At 40.8% G+C, this 19,422-nt stretch overlaps 1 protein-coding gene across 2 annotated transcripts in view; it reads right to left on the minus strand.

Moving 5' to 3' along the window:
* ppp2cab (protein phosphatase 2 catalytic subunit alpha b) overlaps window positions 1-10,649 on the minus strand; it is a 12,495-nt gene extending 1,846 nt beyond the window's left edge. For both annotated transcript variants that reach the window (XR_013844510.1, XM_080014066.1), the window contains exons 1-5: window positions 10,461-10,649; window positions 3,060-3,269; window positions 2,660-2,833; window positions 2,351-2,440; window positions 841-1,002 (exon numbers count right to left, since the gene is read on the minus strand). Coding sequence is in view for 1 of the 2 variants with exons in the window: in XM_080014066.1 (XP_079870192.1) it covers window positions 841-1,002; window positions 2,351-2,440; window positions 2,660-2,833; window positions 3,060-3,269; window positions 10,461-10,562 (738 nt within the window). In the remaining variant the exon portion in view is untranslated. The remainder of the gene's footprint in view (window positions 1-840; window positions 1,003-2,350; window positions 2,441-2,659; window positions 2,834-3,059; window positions 3,270-10,460) is intronic.
* Window positions 10,650-19,422: the final 8,773 nt, after the last annotated feature.

A 19,422-nucleotide genomic window follows, 5' to 3' on the forward strand; every position in this document is an offset into this window, starting at 1 on the left:
ATTAACAAACAAACCTTCACACGACTAAACGTATTCAAATGACAATGAGCCTGATGCCAAGGTTTCAACAACTCTCCTTTTAGTTCTGTAACATCATTAAAAAAACCCAAAAACAATAGTTTATGTCGCTGATAAAATATTGAAAAGCTTGTGTGATATATGAAAACAGTAACATGAGCACCACCTCATCCATTGATGTACATGAGCCATCTGTTCTATTAAGTTTGCTGACGTGAATTTCTTTCTGAGTTTTATTTACGCAGTCGATACTTAATGCGTCAAAGCAAAACACTTGCCAACATTTAACTTTTTTAATCACTTCATCAAGCCTTCATGATCCGGCTAACAAATACATAGTTGTGTATTCAATGAAATGCCCAACATTATTTTATGAGGAACCATTAGCATTTCGACCGATAAGCAAAAGCTGAGGCGAGTATAACTGTAGTGACTGTACCACATTTGTGGTCCACCTGTGCGTATAAGGAAACTGTTTCATTTAAAAATGAGCATCGCATCGTAGATCGTGGAGGGAGCTCCACATGGATCATATAGATGATATACTATATTTAAAACCTATTTAACAAATTTTCTTATTAATAAAATATCAATCAAACATCAAACCACGGACTCCCCACGACCCTGCACTGTGCGCATCAAGTAACCCTGCATTGGGGTCGCCACCCTAAGGTTGAGAACCCCTGGATTAATGAATCCGATTTTCCTCATTTTGTGCCAACGTCTTTGCGGGGAAGTCCTTTGGGGTTTTTGCAATCAAGTCTGTTCATAACATTTCCTTCAACTGTCAACCAAAAGGATGAGGAATGGCAGCGGTCTCACCTCCATGACCAGCTGGTGGGCACGGGACACCAGGGTGAGGCGGTTGGCGTGGTTGAATGTCTCGGAGATGTCCTGTCCGAAGGTGTAGCCCGCCCCCCGGGGGGAGATGCCCCAGCCACCGCGGTCGTCGGGGTCTGACCACAGCAGGTCGCACATGGGGCCCTGCAAGAAGAGAACTTTAAATGTCAATATATAGACTATGATGTCTTCGTATGGGGCTGTTCTGTTTGTTTGTTAGTTTATTAAGATCACAAAATCCCAGGAACAATGGCTACTGCTAGGGAGAAGCAATTGAATTGCTTCTCCATAGCAGCAGCCATTGTTCCTGGGGTCTACACAGTTTACACGGTGACAATACAAAAATACACATTCACACTACTCATCACAAATGTACGTCTACTGAGAATAAAACAATAACAATTGACACAATTTAAATAACGTACACACAAAGTTATAGACAGGCTCTAACTTAATCCATCATCATCCAACAAATAAACATCATTTAACATAAAATGTCCATTGAACCCTTACACACCTAAGAATACTTATTCATTACTAAAGTTTATTTTTAAGGAGTGCTCTTTTAGCATTTTTTCTTCTAAACCATATATTATTTTGTTGTTGAATATGATTTGGGAGTCCATTCTTGCATTGCTTTGTATATTACTGTACATTGCGCTGATGTGGTTTTGGATTTTGGCAAAGTAAAACAACCTCCAGCAGCATGCCTTGTTGAATAATGGTGTGTATCTGTACTAAAGGGTAGTATTTTGTAAAAAAAAAAAAAAAAAAAGTCTTTGTTGTTATGACATTCTTCAAGAAACCTATCATTGAATACAGCTATACATCTATTATTCACTTCAAACCAAGAGAGACGTTCACGCATTTTCGTAACATTTGTTCTCAATCCACAAGAAAGAGCTACACGTGCCACTTAATCAGAATCAGAATCAGAATCAGAATCAGAATCAGAATAGTCTTTATTGCCAAGTAAGTTTACACGAACAAGGAATTTGTCTTGGTGTTCGGTGCATATATGAAACAAATGTAAAACAATAAGTAAAATATATAAGAATATGTAAAATAAGGCTGTTTCTTTTTTTTTTTTTTTTAATAAAGCTGTACATTATTATTAATCTGGAACAGTTGTAATCCTTGTAACATCAGTAAGGACCCCCCCCAAGAACATGCAGAACATCGTCGTCTGACCAGCGATGGACATTTGTAATTGGTTCCCGGGCGCGTCGCTGTATGCTGCACACTGCGCCTGGTTGCCCCCCGTAGGAAGATCGAGCGAGGATGGGTCAAAAGCAGAAATCCCATTTCACCGGCCACCATTTGAAGCGTGTGTGTGTGTGTGCGTGTGTTGGTCGCCGTCGCCGCATGTGTTGTGTGTGTTCCGTGTGATAAATAAAGAGTCTTCCTCTTCATTAATTTACTTCACAATACTACTATTTCCGACTACCCATTGTTTTTGTTACCGGAATCGGTACGCATGAATTGAAATTACCTCGTGAGGAACTTCCTGTAAGCGGTCGAGCGCTCTGACATGATCCAGCGTGTCGATGGACGGCGACAGCCCTCCGTGAAGACAGAAGATCTGGAACGAAGTGACAAGAACCCGCTTGCTGCACGAGTTTCTATTTTCACATAAATAAATACACCTATGCATTTATATCCATCTTCCTTTCGTCCATCTCTCGACCCCCAACGGTCAAAAAGCGATGACTTATTGACACTTTTCTTCCCTTACCGAGAATAATTGACGGGCTATCGCTGATACATCCATTAGTCAACTTGGTTCACTGCCGGCCCTCACCTGTGCGTCTACTAAGGCAGTGAGCGGGAGGTAATCGAACAGGTCGGTAAAGCACTTCCACACGCTGGGGTTGCCGTACTTCCTGAGGCACTCGTCGTAGAAGCCGTACACTTGCGTGATCTGTCTGGTCTCGTGGTTCCCTCTCAGGATCGTGATGCGCTCTCGGTACCGCACCTGAAATGTAAAAAAGAAATAACGATAACAGAAGAAAAATAACAAGGGATACAAGACGTCAAAGAACGCCAAGCAGACTTAATAAACACAGCACAAATGGAGAAGTTACTCATTCTCCCTCACCCGGACGAACAGAATTCTCCCTCCGAAAACCTCGGATTTTTCATCGGGGAGCTCGCGAAGGACTTTTATTTTCCCGAGACAGCGACTGAAGACCCCTATTTACCTTAAGTGTGACAAGTAAAGTGACCGTTTCCACGGAGTAGTAGCCCCGGTCCACATAGTCGCCCATGAACAGGTAGTTTGTGTCCGGAGATTTCCCCCCGATCATGAAGAGCTCCATCAGGTCGTGGAACTGGCCGTGCACATCCCCGCACACGGTGACAGGACATCGCACCTCCTGGACGTTGGACTCCTTGGTCAGGATCTCCTTGGCCTGGAGAAGGCGAGAAGACGCGCATTGGGTTCATATAAGGCAGAACAAGTAACTTTAATAGGAAAAAAATAAGAGAAAAAGAGGTAAATCTACACTACTATTACTAAGTCTATTATAGTTATAACCATTTTCGACATCTTCATGCACAAAATTCCATGAAAACATGGTGGAAAAATGTCACAAATACCTTTAAAATTCCTTTTGCAAAATGTATTATTTGTACGCTTTAACTATCATTACCAATCTTAATTTATGAATAGCAATCATATTTGGACCAACATTTAGTTTTTTGCCATGTGAAGAACATCCGATGCTGATTTAGAATTCTTGGTTGCTTTTGTATGTATTATGACATACTAGTGCTCCCCCTAGTGTTTGAGCAGCACTTTACGTAATGTAACAGGTCAAGGTCAAGCTGGAGCTTGAGATCTTGTGGTTAAGAAAATCTGTTGTTTGCCAAAAGTCTATTCTGATGACAGGCACCTGTGTGTTGCATCATGGAAAAGCATGAAAAAGCTTCTAAATACAAAACGGTGGAGCTTTAATTGCATTCCAATTGCATTGTGAGACAAAAAAGTTGTTGGGAACAGCTTTAAATAATGCTATTTGAAATGACTGTCTGTGCCATGCAGTTCATCATAAATGTCTGCTTCTTTGATCATTTTTAATCATCTCAAGCTGATAAGGAGTATTTACTCTTACGTACGGGGCTTGTGGGTGATTTTTCCAAAACGTCACAGCCAGTGTACCCTGCGTGGCCAACACAATACCTGCTCTGTCAATATTAATTCAAGGCTCCCTGCTGTCTTGTGTGATTACGTCACCGTCAGGGTTCACATGGGCAGCACAGTACGATCCCATGGTGTTTACAACCTAAACTCTCATCACGGCCATTATAGCTACAAGAGGGGAGAGAGCGAGCGCGAGCGAGCGAGAGAGAGCGAGCGCGAGAGAGAGAGAGAGAGCAGAATGGACCACGCAGCTCTGACCGATATACAGTCCATACACAGACCATGCACACACTCTATAGAGAGAGACTCTGACGTCTGAAAAGTCCCGTATCATTGTTGTTGAAGCTTTTTGTATTGTTTTCAACATTCTATTCTGTGTATTTTTATTGGCTCGGCTGGTTCTGAGCAGTATTCAGTGAGGCATTGTGCATTTGTGTCTGTATGCACTGTATTAAGTCTTCTTTCCATCCATCTTTCTATCCGTCTTCAGCTATCCCCGGCTTTAGTATAGCTGCCAAGAAATCTTTCCAAGAGTGAAGCCCTAGCTAAGTCTTTTGGACCACAACGAGTCTTTTTAATAACAATAATAACCTCATAATAAGTGTTTTATGGCAACATGACAGGACTTGGCTAACGCAGCAGAAACAAGGAAAACACACACCAAGGAAGGACTTTACTGGTTCGTGGTAAAAAGTCTTAATTTGGCAGCAATTAAAGTAAGGTCATCTCCAACCATTACCGTTTTAAAACATATTAGAGAATTATTGACAAACAACAATTTTCCCCCCAGGGAAACAGACCGCACCGTAAATAAAATGCCTTTACTTGCATGTCTGATGTGTTCCCTATGGCTCTGGGTGTGATATTGTTGTTTCGGGGATACCGACTGATAGAGACATCCTCCTCTAATTGTATGGCTCCATCACGAGCTGCAGAGCGACAAAACCTCCCAAATTGCCGATGTTCCACGCCATGTGGTCAATATGAGAGTCGGCCAAATGAAACCAAGAGATGCACGTTCTTTTCTGGCAGGGAAGCGAAGAAGGTGCAGAGGGTGTCCGACGGCATCTTAAATAAAATGAGAGAAAAAGAATGTTCATTTGTTTGGTGAAAGGGTTTGTGTGACTTGTGTGTCTGTACGCGCTCTCAGTAGAGGAGATGAATGAAGGGCAATCCAATTTAGTAGCAATATTTAGAAGCAATATATTTGTGTTTGTGTGTGTTTTAAGGAGCTTTAAGGACGCCTCCGTCAGGGCTGTGGATTACTGGCTGTTTGAGCCAAGATCGAATGGCGCTGAAATGACGTTTGCTGATTGTCCGACTGTCCGACCCACTGACCGCCTGACTGGCTGACCTGGGCGGCGAAGGTCGATGTCTAAACCACTACTGACCTGGGAGAGGAGCGAGGGGGCTGATGGGAGATTCAGAAAAATAAAAGAAGGAAAAGGGCAACGTGACAACGCCAGCCTGGCCAGACAGGAGCCCGGGGAGAGACGCTTTGAGGATGAAAATCAAAGGAAGACAGATGCAAACGGACGGAACACAGAGAGCGAAACAAGAATGACATTAGTGCTGAGGGAGGATAGAGGCGGCCACGGCCACTGCAGCAGATGGGGCAGGGAGAGAGAGAGAGACAGAGAGAGAGACAGAGAGAGAGAGAGAGAGACAGAGCGAGACAGAGAGAGAGACAGAGAGAGAGAGAGAGAGAGACAGAGAGAGAGAGAGAGAGAGAGAGAGCAGAATGGCTCCAAACACGACCACGCAGCTCTGACCAATATAAAGTACATACACAGACGATCCACACACTATAATATAAAATATTATATAACATTATTTTATGTGATTCAAGAAAAAAAAAAAAATCTTGAATCTTGAATCTTGATATTATTTTGCATTATAAAGTAAATTCAAACAGGAGGACGATGTGACAAATTGACCTGTTACATAATGAGAATTGCTCCTGACTTCAGTCATGCCACCTCAAAATATTCCATGGAACAAATTCTGTCTCATACAGAAGTTCAATAATCCAATTAATTTATGGTTGCATAACTTCCAAGCACAGTATCGATATTACAATACAAGCCCTACTTTTGAAAAAAGTATGCTCAAGAGACCACATTCCATTTATGATCTGATGCATGACAACTTAAATTGCAGGACAACATACTATATAACCTTCACTATCCTTAAAGAAACACCCTCTGTGCAAAAAAGCCGGGAGTTGATTTGCTTTTAGGTACAAACCACATGCTTATGTGTTCATTCAAAATATATCCATTTCAGCATGAAGCTCAAACTTTGGTTAATTGTAATGAACAATTTTTTTTTTTTAAGGTTACGTCATGCCACTCTCATTTAATAAACTAGTGTACAATGTAATAAAACATGTCTTACACACCTAATTTATTATTCATTGAGTATTGCCATTTATTTTTTCTATATTTATGCTATGCCTTATTATTTTGCCCATTTTTGATGTGAGCTGCTATGACCTTCTGGGGATGAATAAAGTATCTATCTGTCTATCTATCTATCTATCTATCTATCTATCTATCTATCTATCTATCTATCTATCTATCTATCTATCTATCTATCTGTCTGTCTGTCTGTCTGTCTGTCTGTCTGTCTGTCTGTCTGTCTGTCTATCTATCTATCTATCTATCTGTCTGTCTATCTAATTAACTTTCTATTTATTGCACCATTTCTCACATTGGTTGAAGACTCCTCTTGATTTTTGAATGGAAAGAAAAGATTTGACAAAACTATTTGTGGTCAGATCAATTGCGAACGTTGCCATTGAGCGATTATGTAATAACTGATAATAAGAGAATGTGTTGTGGTCAGTTGGATTCATTGGGCAATGGTCGGCAGCCGGAATGGCAGAGCGCCCGACCTGCGAGTCAGAATGTAACCTTTTCCAGAAGCTCGTGAGCACTGACACATCAGACCGGTTTATTTCTGCTCCATCCCAGTTTAGATCTGCTGTTTAATGTAAACAGGCTGTCAAATCCACTCACCTTGTCACGCAGACAGTCTGTTCAGCCTGTTTATGCCCTTATGCCCTAAAGTGCTTGTCAGAAGTGAATGACCTTGGCTGTAAGGACGTGATTATTTTGCCGTCTAACAGGCAATGTAAAATGACATCATGTGAAATATAAAAAGTGACTTTATTAACTGTTAATTCTCAACTTTCATCCTCTGGGACACCTGTGCTACTGTTTCCATTTAATACGAATAAAATTGGGTATTGATCAGGAAATCCACTTTATGGAAACTCGTGAATGTGACATAAACCAATTATTTTGGCAACAAAACTCCCATGACCACTTGTCTGGACTTGATTGTAAGAACAAATGACGATCCTTTAGGATCTGTTCAAATCCTAAAGTCACAACTCTCGGAGTAGAATTCCAGAGCGGCAGCGAGAGAAAAGGGATGACCTGAGAGCAGTTACGAAACAGAAGTGTGTCCGTGCGTGTGTGCGTGTGTCCGACGCACCTGCTGTGGACACGCCGCACACCTCACACACTGCAGAGAAAACAACAACACCCAGTCTACCGGCTCAACCGACTGCTCTATCACCTCATTAAATTCACTTAACATGGTCAAAGGTGAGCTGCGAGCTGAGGTTCCTAGAAACTGAATTTAAAGTCACCATATTGTTTCTGTATAAGGGGGCCTTGTGATTTAAGCAGTCCCACCTGTCTCAGGTCTAGGTTAATTGGGCACAGGATCAGGGGTGGCTGTGCATCTGTTGCTTATCAGAGCAATTGATGAGCAGGGTTTAAATCGCCCATTCCCACATACACATGAGGGGGAGCCTTTGTCACGACAACGTTCCATCTGCTCCAGGCTTGTCACATCTTTCCACTCTCTTCAATAAAAGGGTTTGTCCTCAACATCGTCGCCTGTGTCTCTGTATTATGTAGTATGTTTGTTTTCTTATTTTTTTTAACATGTCCTGCAGTGCATCATGGGATCGGTGCATTGAAGGCTTAGGGAAGGCAGGGGAAAGCTCTTCTAAATGCCTCGTTGGTTAATAATTAAAAAGTGCGTGTACAATTTTCTTTATAAGTAGGCCGCCTTTTAAAATACATTCACAGTCAGCTTGACAACCAGATAAGACTGAAAACATTAGCAACCACAAGGCCATGACAAGGCTTTTGAGAGGGTTTATTTACTCAGATGATAATAGATACATCCGTGACTCATCAATTATTTTCTTGATGACTTGGTGTTTCTGATCAAAGTTTGAGCCTATCAAGATAAGCAGTTATGCACTGGAAATCATGCACTACACATGTAGAAATCGGTCTCAGAAGTGGAAAACTCGACAAGCACTGGTGGCCATCCATCCCTCCCTCCCTTCCTCCCTACCTCCATCCCGCACTCCCTCCATCTCTCCCTCTATCCCTTAATCAATCCATCCCTCCATCCCTGCGTACATTCATCTATCTATTTTCTTCGCTGCTTATTTCAGTTTAGGGCAATTTGAGGGTCTCCAATGGGCATAAAGCATGTTAACTATGTGGTATGCATAGTATGTTAACTATGTAGTATGCATAGTATGTAGGAAACTTGGAGAATCAGGTTCACGCAGACAGGTAGAACATGCGAATTCCATTTAGACGGGAGACATTGACACTGGAGATTGACTGGGGAAAGTTAAAATGCACTATAAAGGACAACAATGACAAAAAATAAAGACATTTTCCTTCTAGAAAAAGCGCCGAAAGAAAATCATCTTCCAGTGATGTTAGTTTTGGCCTCATAATTGGATCACAAACATTGAATAAGTCAAAAGTCGCACAACATTTAATCCTCACTGCTTGTATAAACCCTGAACCTGGTCGTGATTAGTGGACGTAAAAAGCATTTTAAAAAAAGTCTCTGTCCCCAATACAAGGCGACGGCAGAGATTTTATTGCGTTCAACCTTTTCAGAGGATGCCTGTGGAAGGCGGGAATGGAAACGCTTGGGATTTGCACAGCATGTCCAGTTGATCTGTAAACAGTGCTGCAACGACCAGCAACTTCATCAGCCGTATTTATTTTAAAAGGTTCTTTATTTAAAAAATGTTTTTTTTAAAGCCCGTTTCTGAAATGGACATTCCCATGCAGGACACACACGCTGCTCTGAGACACCAGGGACACAACAGCGAGCTTCAACCCGCCCACACACATACACACACACACACAACACACAAACACAGCTTATGTTCAGCAGTCTGTAAGAGAGAGAGTGAGAAAGAGAAATGAGGGGGGGGGGGTTCTTACAGAAAGATTTGGATTAAGCCACAGCTCAGACCACACCGTTCTTTTGAAAAACCTTCTCAGTTTAATTCAGTCTGTGACCCCCTTTCTGCGCTACATCCGAGTAAAGCATGTCTAGGAGACACCCCACAACCCCCACGTTTATCTCAGCTAAAGCCTTTTCAAATCTTCTTTTCAAATCAAATTAAAGCAGAGGTGAAGGACATGCTGTCCTCACAACATCCTGTGATCCTGGAGTGACCAAGGAAGATAAAACTGCTGCTATTTTTAGATCCTTTGTACACCTGTTTGGGTTAAATCATGGGTTCATTATACAGGCCTTACCATGGATTATGTTGTGCAAATGCATAAAAGCGTCTAAATAAAGGCACTTTGGTCTATAACTGTGCATGTTGTGACTGTGACAAGATATTGTCTGTGGTTTTGGTTCTTCCAAAATATTGGGGAATAGTAAAGTAATACCATTTTCTGAATTTCATACTGTTCTAATCAACGCCTCTACCAGCCCCATCATAATATCCACATTAATAAAATAACTGTTTCTCAAATTCTTCTGCTTATGAAAGCACCTGTTGCCATCTCCCGAAATATTGTGAAATTATCAATATTGAGTTATGTTGTGAGTCATAGATGTGTCCATATATTGTTTAGTTGTTGTTGTTGTTTGTCTTGACTTTAACTGTTTTTGCTGCTGTACCACCTGCATTTCCCCCTGGGGATGAATAAAGCGTTATCTTGTCTTATCTATTATATTATCTTATCTCTTATCTTATCTTATCTCTTATCTTATCTTGCATTGATTAAGGAAGGTTCAGATTCAGTTAGATGCCACAGGTCACACTGACAGCCCAGGGTAGCAAGTAAATACCTACTTACATACATTGACCTATCTTACGTTACTTTAAGTTTAGTAAATAAATGAAATAGTATGTACACATATTATATAATACCGCATGACATCATGCTATATTGTATGTATTCATGTCATCATGCTATATATTGTATTATTTACTATTGACACTGATTGTGACGTCACAGATAGACTTATTTCATATTATATATCATTTCATGTCATATTGTATCGTATTACATTGTGTCATGTGGTATTATATTGTTTACTATTTCCAGGACGTCACGGAGACCCGTGTTGTAAAGATCAGCGGATCATAACACGAATAACTCACCTTCTCACAGAGCGTCTTCACCTGGTTCTCGGTCAGCTGCTTGCATTCGTTCAGCTGCTCGATCCACAGATCGACTTCCTTCGTGAAAGCCTTTTCGCTCATGCCTTTCTGTTCACTGCTCAGTGATCACAATGATCGATACTCACCGATCACTGCCAACTGAGCGCGCACCGCCTGGACGCCGGCGCTATATGCGGTGACTTAAGAGGCGCGCACGTATCTCCAGGAGTCCACTTGCCATGAGTGATTCGGTCGTTCTGAACGCGCCACCGACGAAGCGGAGGGATACAAGCCCAAGGCGTAGGCTTCGGCAGTTTGCGTGCCATAGAAATGTATTATGATGATTATGATTATGATGATTATGATTATAATTATTTATTATTATTATTATTATTATTATTGTTCTTCTTATTATTATTATTATTGTTATTGTTATTATTATTATTATTATTATTATTATTATTATTATTATTATTATTTCTCATGTTGGTTTTATGTTTATTTGAAATTGTTTGTATGATTGCTTTTCTATATATATTTTTAAACTTACATTGTCACGAAATTCAACGCACTATCACGCACAGTTTTTATGAAAACTGTGGATTGATGTAATAGTTGTTTTTTCCATTTCTTAATTGCATGGAGGAAGTAGACGGAGGATTCGGACTTGGTGGTCTCCCGTGGTGCGGCTGTGATAGTTGCGGCTCTACATGTAATAACAGACACAAAATAATTTAGTTCTAAAATATTTTATGGCAGATAAATAAGTGCATCCCGCGGCTCCCTTCTGTAAACGTGTTGCTCACTTCTGTAAACGTGTTGCTCACTTCTGTAATGTGGTTTTGCGGTTGTGGTTTCTGTTCATGCAGTTGTGTTTTTCGTTATTTGCCTGTGTTTTTTGTCTATTTGCATGGGTTGTCTTAAGTTGCACTAAAGAACTTAACTTGAGAAAACACATGCACTTCGGAAATTAGAACCTGTCAAATTGTAATTACTCGCAGAAAGACGCCAACTCTTTTAGGGTTTCATGAAACCGTAACCTATTAGAAATCTTACCCACGTAAAGGCGTCACCACTAAAATTCAGTAAGTTCGCTTCGCTTCGTAAGCTTCCCTAAATACGTCGTTGTTGCCCCACACGACACCAAACGTCAACTTCTGTCACTGTGACAAGAGATATATTTAACAAGACGGTGAGTTATAACAATGACAAGGTTTGGTTTAAAGGCAAAAATAAACGATTGTTGTAAAAAAAACTCAATGTCATACAACATCCTCCAACTAAACTTAATTAAATGAAAAGGCAGAAGACATTAAAAAGTGAAGAGTCCTCAAATGAAAACTCAAATTCAAAATGGATGTTAATGTTCAATAAATGCTTCCTGTATTACAATCTAGGCAAGTCATCTATTTCACTGAATTTTTCGATTGTAGAAGAATCTAGCCACTGGGGGTGCACAAGCCAGTGTATCATCAGTGCCCGTCCCAAGTCCAAATGAATAGAGAGGGTTGCGGCAGGAAGGGCATCCGGTGTAAAAACCATGCCAATATCAAACATGCAGACAACAAATCTGATTTCCATACCGGATCGGTCAAGGCCTGGGTAAACAATGGACCGCCACTGGTGTCGTTAGCCAACAGGGTGCCAGTGGAAATTGTGCTACTGTCAGCTGAAGAAGAAGAGGGGGAAGGCGTGTGAGGAGACAGCAGGAGAGGATTAAGGGTAGGAGAGTAGAGTTGAGAGTAGGAACTTGAACGTTGGCACTATGAAGAGTAAAGAGAGAGAGCTGGCTGACATGATGGAGAGAAGGAAGGTAGATGTACTATGTGTACAAGAGACCAGGTGGAAGGGGAGGAGTATCAGAGCCTGGTACAAACTGTTCTAACATGGAATGGATGGCAGGAGAAATGGGGTAGGGATAGTCTTGAAGGAAGAATATGTGAAAGAATGTTTTGGAGGTGACGAGAGCGTCGGACAGAGTGATGAGCATGAAGCTGGAAATTGATGGGGTGATAATGAATGTGGTCAGTGCATATGCTCCCCAAGTTGAGTATGAGATGGAAGAGAAAGAATAATTCTTTAGTGAGTTGGATGTAGTTGTGGAGCGCATCCCCAAGGGTGAGAGAGTGGTCATTGGAGCAGATCTCAATAGGCATGTTGGTGAAGGGATTAGAGACATAGGTGACGAGAAGGTGATGAGTAGGTATAGTGTCAAGGAGAGGAATGTGGAAGGACAGATGTTGGGGGATTTCGCCAAAAGGCTGGAAATGGTTGTCGTGAATATGTATTTTAAGAAGAGGGAGGAACACAGGGTGACATGCAAGAGTGGAGGAAGGTGCACACCGGTGGACTACATCTTATGCAGGAGGTGCAATCTGAAAGAGATTAGTGACTGCAAAGTGGTGGTAGAGGAGTGTGCTGCTAGGCAGCATCGGATGGTGGTCTGTAGGATGACTCTGGAGCCCAAGAAGAGGAAGAGAGTGAAAGAAGAGCCAAAGATAAAATGGTGGAAGTTGAAAAAGGTTGCATGCAATTTAGGGAAGAGGTAAGGCAATAGGTGGGAATGAACGGTTACCAGATGACTGAGAAACAACTGCAGAAGTGGTGAGGGAGCCGGCCAAGAAGGTACTTGGCGTATCATGGACATAACGATGATAGGAAGAGATAAGAGATATTGCAATATCAGAATTGCCAAGGAGAAAAACTATGTTTAATACAACATTCCAAATAACGTATGCTGAGCCGTTTTCTGGCTGCATTGGTGTAGATCACTAAGACTCTGTGTTGTATAATAAAGCAATGCCTATTGAAAGAGCAATTAAGAAATCACTGTAATATAATAATGTGCATGTTTATTAACTATTTTGGGTAATACATGTGCATTTATCAAGCAGGGATCGTGATATGCAGTTGTTGATTCACACGCAAGAAGAAAAATTGAAGAATTGGAAATTTTGTAATTATTGGCAATATAAATAGATGTGTTTTACAGAGCTTCGATAACTTGTAATAGCTATAATGTACAAATAATTTACCCTTTTGTCACAGAAATCACAGATTATGTCACACTACATATGATAAAGATGGCTATGGCAGAACAATTAAATAGATTGTCCAATACGACAAATTTGGGTGAGAATTGGGCTGAATTTGTGTAGTTGCATGCCTAACTATGGAAAATCTTCAAAATGTAATTCATCCCAAACATGACTAAAATGGACCCCATGTATTGCTGCCTGAAGCTATATTTATTATTATTATTAGGTTGTTTTTGTTTTTAATTAGGGGTCCATTCCGCACGTATGGAACCCTATTGTTATTGTTCTGATTTCTATTATTATTATTCTCCTTGACACTTTTTGGGCTAAAAGTGTGTGGAACAGGACAAGCACTGGAGCTACAGACACGGTTGAGGTCTCGTTAGAACCCGGACGTCTCAGACATCTCGTGTTCAAGTTTTATCCATTTCGATCCACATTCGGTGCAGGAATTAGTTAAAAAACTGATCAGATTTGACCGAAAGTAGCCAAACGTTCATGCATCACCCCAGGCCAAGGTTCTAAAACTTCCAGTCAGGTGGTGAAGCAAGATCAGATTGTGGAGTATGACCCGGAAAATAATCACAGAAAGTCGTCACCGCGTCATTACGTCACTCCGTCATCAATTCCTGACATGTCACCAAACAGTCACCTATCCATTACTGAGGGTGCAGCTCAATTTCCACAGACAACAAGGTGAGTTCTAACAATGAGAAGTTCTGGTTTACAGGTATGGTCGGGAAACCTGCCTATATGGGGTAAGTTCAGATCTGCATGCCTATTATTTACATTCAAACTGTCATGAAGGGAAACCTTATTGTGGCCCAGCATTAGTCACACAAAACAGAGTGGCCACTCATTTGAGAAAGGTAAGCAACGTTCTTACTTATTAGTTATAAAAATATTGTGGGATCAGTACCTACCTGAACCTAACGCTAAGCTATAAGTAAAGTGTCTCTCCAAATTTAAGAACCATAGTATACATAAGAGAAAAGAGAGAGGAAGCCGTGGATGAATGTGCATGCATTAATCATAACGCTCTGTGTTTTACTAAATTGCCAATGAAACTTTTTGAAAGCCTAATAGTTTGCTAAATTGCTGATAACATTTTTGAAAACCTTGTAGTTGGATAAATTACTGATAATATTTTCAAAAGCTTTGTTATTTTCTAATATTGCTAATAATGCTTCTGAATGCTTTTGTAATATACCGGACTTCTGATAAAGATGATTTATTAAAAATTGCTAATAAGGTTTTTGGAAGCTTTTGTGGTATGCTAAATTGGTTATGATATGTCTGAAAGCTCTGTGATACATTGCTGCTAATATTTTTGAAGCCGTGTGGTTTATTGCTGATGTTTTTGAAAAGCTCTGTAGTTTATTGCTGATATTTTCAGAAGCCTTGTGGTATAATGCAGGTAATTTCAGACGCTTTATGGTTTATTGCTGATATTTTTTTAAAAGCTCTGTAGTTTGTTGCTGATATTTTTAGAAACCTTTTGGTTTATTGTTGACCTTTTTGAAAAGCTATGTGATTTAAGTTGTACTTCTGAGATACCGCTTCAAGGAGATAAATCTCGTAAAAGGTCTGATTAATCAGAAGGGAGTTTTCGTTCTGAGATACCGCCTCTAAAAGAGACGGTCTGCTTGGTCAGAAATGAGTTTTCATTCTGAGATGTCGCCTCTAATCAAGAGGGTCTACTTGGTCAGAAGTGGGTTTTTGTTCTGAAATACCTTCTCTGATAGACTAGATGAAGTCTATGAGTCTATCCTCAAGGCGGTGGAGAGAAGTCTCATGAAAGTCTGCTTGGATAGACTGATAGGTTCTGCGATACCGCCTCAGGAAAGTGCACTTCTAGAGGGTCCACATGGATAGAACTGAACTCTGTGGATACTGCTTAGTGAGAAAAAGCTTGCTAAGGACTGAACGGGTAGAGTATAGAATAATATAAACTGTATTTGGCTGGTGAAGAAGGAGAGTGAGAGAAAAAACAGAAGAGACCTCAAGCAGAGCAGACAAAACCTGAAGGTGTGTGTGTGTGTGTGTGTGTGTGTGTGTGTGTGTGTGTGTGTGTGTGTGTGTGTGTGTGTGTGTGTGTGTGTGTGTGTGTGTGTGTGTGTGTGTGTGTGTGTGTGTGCGTGTGTGTATGTGTGTGTGTGTGTATGTGTGTGTGTATGTGTGTGTGTGTGTGTGTGTATGTGTGTGTGTGTGTGTGGCAGCTGCAAAGCCTTTTTTGAAATTGTGTTTGATAAAACTGCTTGTGGAATCATAAAGTGTGAAAATGCTGTTTATTATACCTGTGTGGTGTATAGTTCATGTTTAGAGGTAAGAAATGTTGTGGTTTAAATAGATAAGACCATTAAAAGTAACTATTTATGATATATTGGCTACATACTAGGGATTCTTATAAAATTGTGTGTCGACAGTTTGTCTGTAGGCTGGAAACTGAATTATGTTTCTCTGTGTGTTGGTGAGCACGATTCCCCAGGGGGGAATACCAGGGGGGAATCGTGCTCACCGACACACACGGGGAATGTGGGACACATACACATTCCCCAATACTGCCACGAAGGACTGTAAAGAATTTAGGAGTTGAGTATGGACAAGAGGGCCTGTAAGACAATATCCTGAGGAGCTTGGTCAAGAACAAGAGGTCAGATCTAGAGGTCAGAAGTGGAGTGGTAGAAGAGAGAGAAAAACAGAACACTAGAATAATTAATATAACTTGTTTAATTTGTTGTTGAAGTTTAAATTTTTCGATAGCAGAAAGTAGTATTGATACGATAGTTGAGCAGTAAAAAGGAAGGATACACCAGTACAGATGCGGACAAAGAGGTTCCAATTGAATAAGGAAGAAATACAAAACACATCAGAGAAGTGGGCTAAGTGCACAGCAAAGCTGGCCAAAGGAAGGCACGTACAATTTAAAGTTGTGTGAGGAGATGGAAGTTCTGATAAAAAATGATAAACCTAGATACAAGAATGACAAAAGGGTAGAGAAGAAAGAAAGAGAACTAGAGGTATTGAAAATGTTCAAGGAAGTAGGTGAGGGATGGAGAAAGAGCATGGAAAAGGCCAGAAAAATGGTGATGGAAAGAAAGGAAATGAAGAAGGAGGTGGTAGATAATAAGGAGAAACAACCCCATACAATTAAGGGCAATACCTGATAGTGAAAGGAAAGGTAGATTTCATGGAAGAAGGGGAGATAGAAAATGAAGAAAAAAAACAGTACAGTCGAGAACAGGATAGCCAGGAGAAAAAGCTAATGTTGGACTGTTACAAAGGGTACAAGGATAAAATGGCCAAAAACCTATATCCAGACTTGGAGTATAAGGAAGAACTGTCATGGACTAAAGGGAGACAAGACCCAGGTGAGGGAACTTCAGGACAACCTAGAAGCTCATCATTAGTCCAGCAGTTGCAGGAAAAGATAAAAAGCTTTGAAAAAGAAGAAGCACTCCAAATACAGGATATTTTATGTGATCTATAGCCCAATCTCCAATATGAACAAAAAGAGAAACAGGCCAATATATCCCATGGGAAACGCAAGATTTAGGGGGCCTGATATTGACCTTACCCAACATAAATGAGGGAGCAGGTAAGTGGATCAAAATATTTGAAGAGCAGACAATGGGAAAGATAAGAGCGGTGGGAGACCTGAAAGCGCTGTTGGCCAGAGTACTGGGTGTGACCAGCATGAGTAGAGGATTAAGAAAAGGAGGTCTAGCAGAAACTATGCAGGAAGTGCTTTGGGATGGCACTGCTATTGATGGATACAGACAACAGCTCCAACTGGAGGAGCTAACAAGGAAAGACAAGGACAAAAAATAAAGTACAAGGTGTGGCAGGTGCAGTTAAGATGAATCCAATGACCTTGCTCGCTCAGCCAGGTTCACAACCAGTACCGCAACTGCAGAGCCCAGGGTCACCCACTAATATCATAGTCAATGTATATGCTCAGAACCCCAGGCTACATCCAAATGATGGGTACAGACAGAGCCAATATACGGAGCCACAAGGACAGTCTAGATATGCTCAGCAGCAGGGACTCCCTAGCCAGCGCAGAAGGCCTATGGAGTGTTGGGGATATAATCAGGAAGATCACCCCAGAAGACATTGTTTGATTACCAAATCTATTGTCAACACTCATAGTTGAGGCAGAAGAAGAGATGTTTGTGGATGGATCTTGCTACAAAGATTATTAAGGAACCCATGCAGGGTTTGCAGTAGCGAGACAGGACCAAGACAAAACATTTGCTGTTATTTAAAGTTCTCATTGTAAACAGCCATGTTCCGAACAGTTAGCTGAGTTGAGAACTCTTACAGATGCCTGTCGAGAAGGAACAGGAAAAACTATAAATATATTGACAGAGATTCTGCATATGCACATGGTGTATGTCATTTGTTTGGAGCAGTATGGAAAATTAGGGGATTTATTAAAGTAGATGTGTCCCCCATAATGCATTGTGATCAGTTTGTGAAATTTATGTCGGCATTGCTACTGCCTAAACAAGTGGCAATAATCAAATTTCAGGCACACAGGAAAGATAATGATTATGTTATAAAAGGTAACAATGCTGCAGATGAAGCTGCCAAAGTAGCCAGGAACAACAGTGGGGCAATCCAGGCAATATTGACCATACCTGAGGCTGTGCCTACGGAAGAAGATGTTGTCCACATGCAGGAAAAAGCTCGAATTTATGAACAAAACATGTGGGTAAAGAGCTGTGCGCACCCCCACAGGGTTATGGAGAATCCATGATAGGATGTTGTTAGCACCAACAGCGTTGATAGGATTTCTTATCACTAATGTGCATGGTTTTGACCATTGCGCAAAGGGGAAAATAGTGAGAAAAATCTGAAAATAAGGTTTTTGGTCATCATACTTGCAAACAATGGTTGATCATCAACTAAAGGAATGTGAGATATGTGAAAAAACAATGTAAGAAAAGCAATCACATTAGGACACATTCCCACATCTAAGGGGCCATTCAGACATCTGGTCTTAAACATTGTAGACATGATTAAGAAAGTCCTTGGGCTAAGATATATGCTGGTGGTGATTGTCAGTTTTAGCAGATGGGTGGAAACGAGCATTAACGGTGATAATGTTTCTCCCACACTTAGACTGACACGGGCGTGGCTCCACAAGTACACTACACTATGGATGGACTGTGACTACAGACTTACAACTAAGGCTTCGGTGTTGTCCTGTGGCCTGGTTCGACATGGACTCCTCTACATGATGTTAACATTACCAAAATGATATGTTATGTCAATCTTGTTTATTTTATGTTAACCTTATGTTAATCTATGCTTGATTGTATCATAATATTACCTTGCTATTATATTATTTATGTGTCACTATTGTCGGAACTCAGAAGACCTGCTATAATAAGGTCTAGTATTTGATAATCTTTTTCTGATTATGCCACACTATAGGTGTTTTTCGAATTATTTTCCATCAGGAACAATATATGAGTGTTATGGGTATTAACATTTTTTTCTGATAACCAAATATGAACCTTTGTGATATGTATAGTCATATGCACCCCTGTCGTGAAACACTGTAGGCTACGTGACCCTGGGAACTTGTCCTAGGTGATGTTTACTCACATGCTTGGCAACTGTTTTTGTGGTGCACATTTAAGCATCGAAGGGAGGAATATTGTTGAGGAAACCTGCCTTTTCGGTGTAAGTTCAGATCTGCATGCCTTTTATTTATGTTCAAACGGTCATGAAGGGAAACCTGATTGTGGCCCAAAGACAGCTGAGGAGACAGCTGCGGAGGCCTCCGGTAACATCAGCCATGGAAAACATGCGGTCAGCAATAGTGGTTTAAAATATTTGTTGTGAGCAATACAGAAACAAGATTCCTCAAATGCCGCTCCAGAAAGGGGAGTGCTAAGAATAGATGTGTGCAA

This window comes from Zeus faber (assembly GCF_960531495.2).
Source record: "Zeus faber genome assembly, chromosome: 14".
In the NCBI taxonomy this organism is placed as follows: Eukaryota; Metazoa; Chordata; class Actinopteri; order Zeiformes; family Zeidae; genus Zeus; species Zeus faber.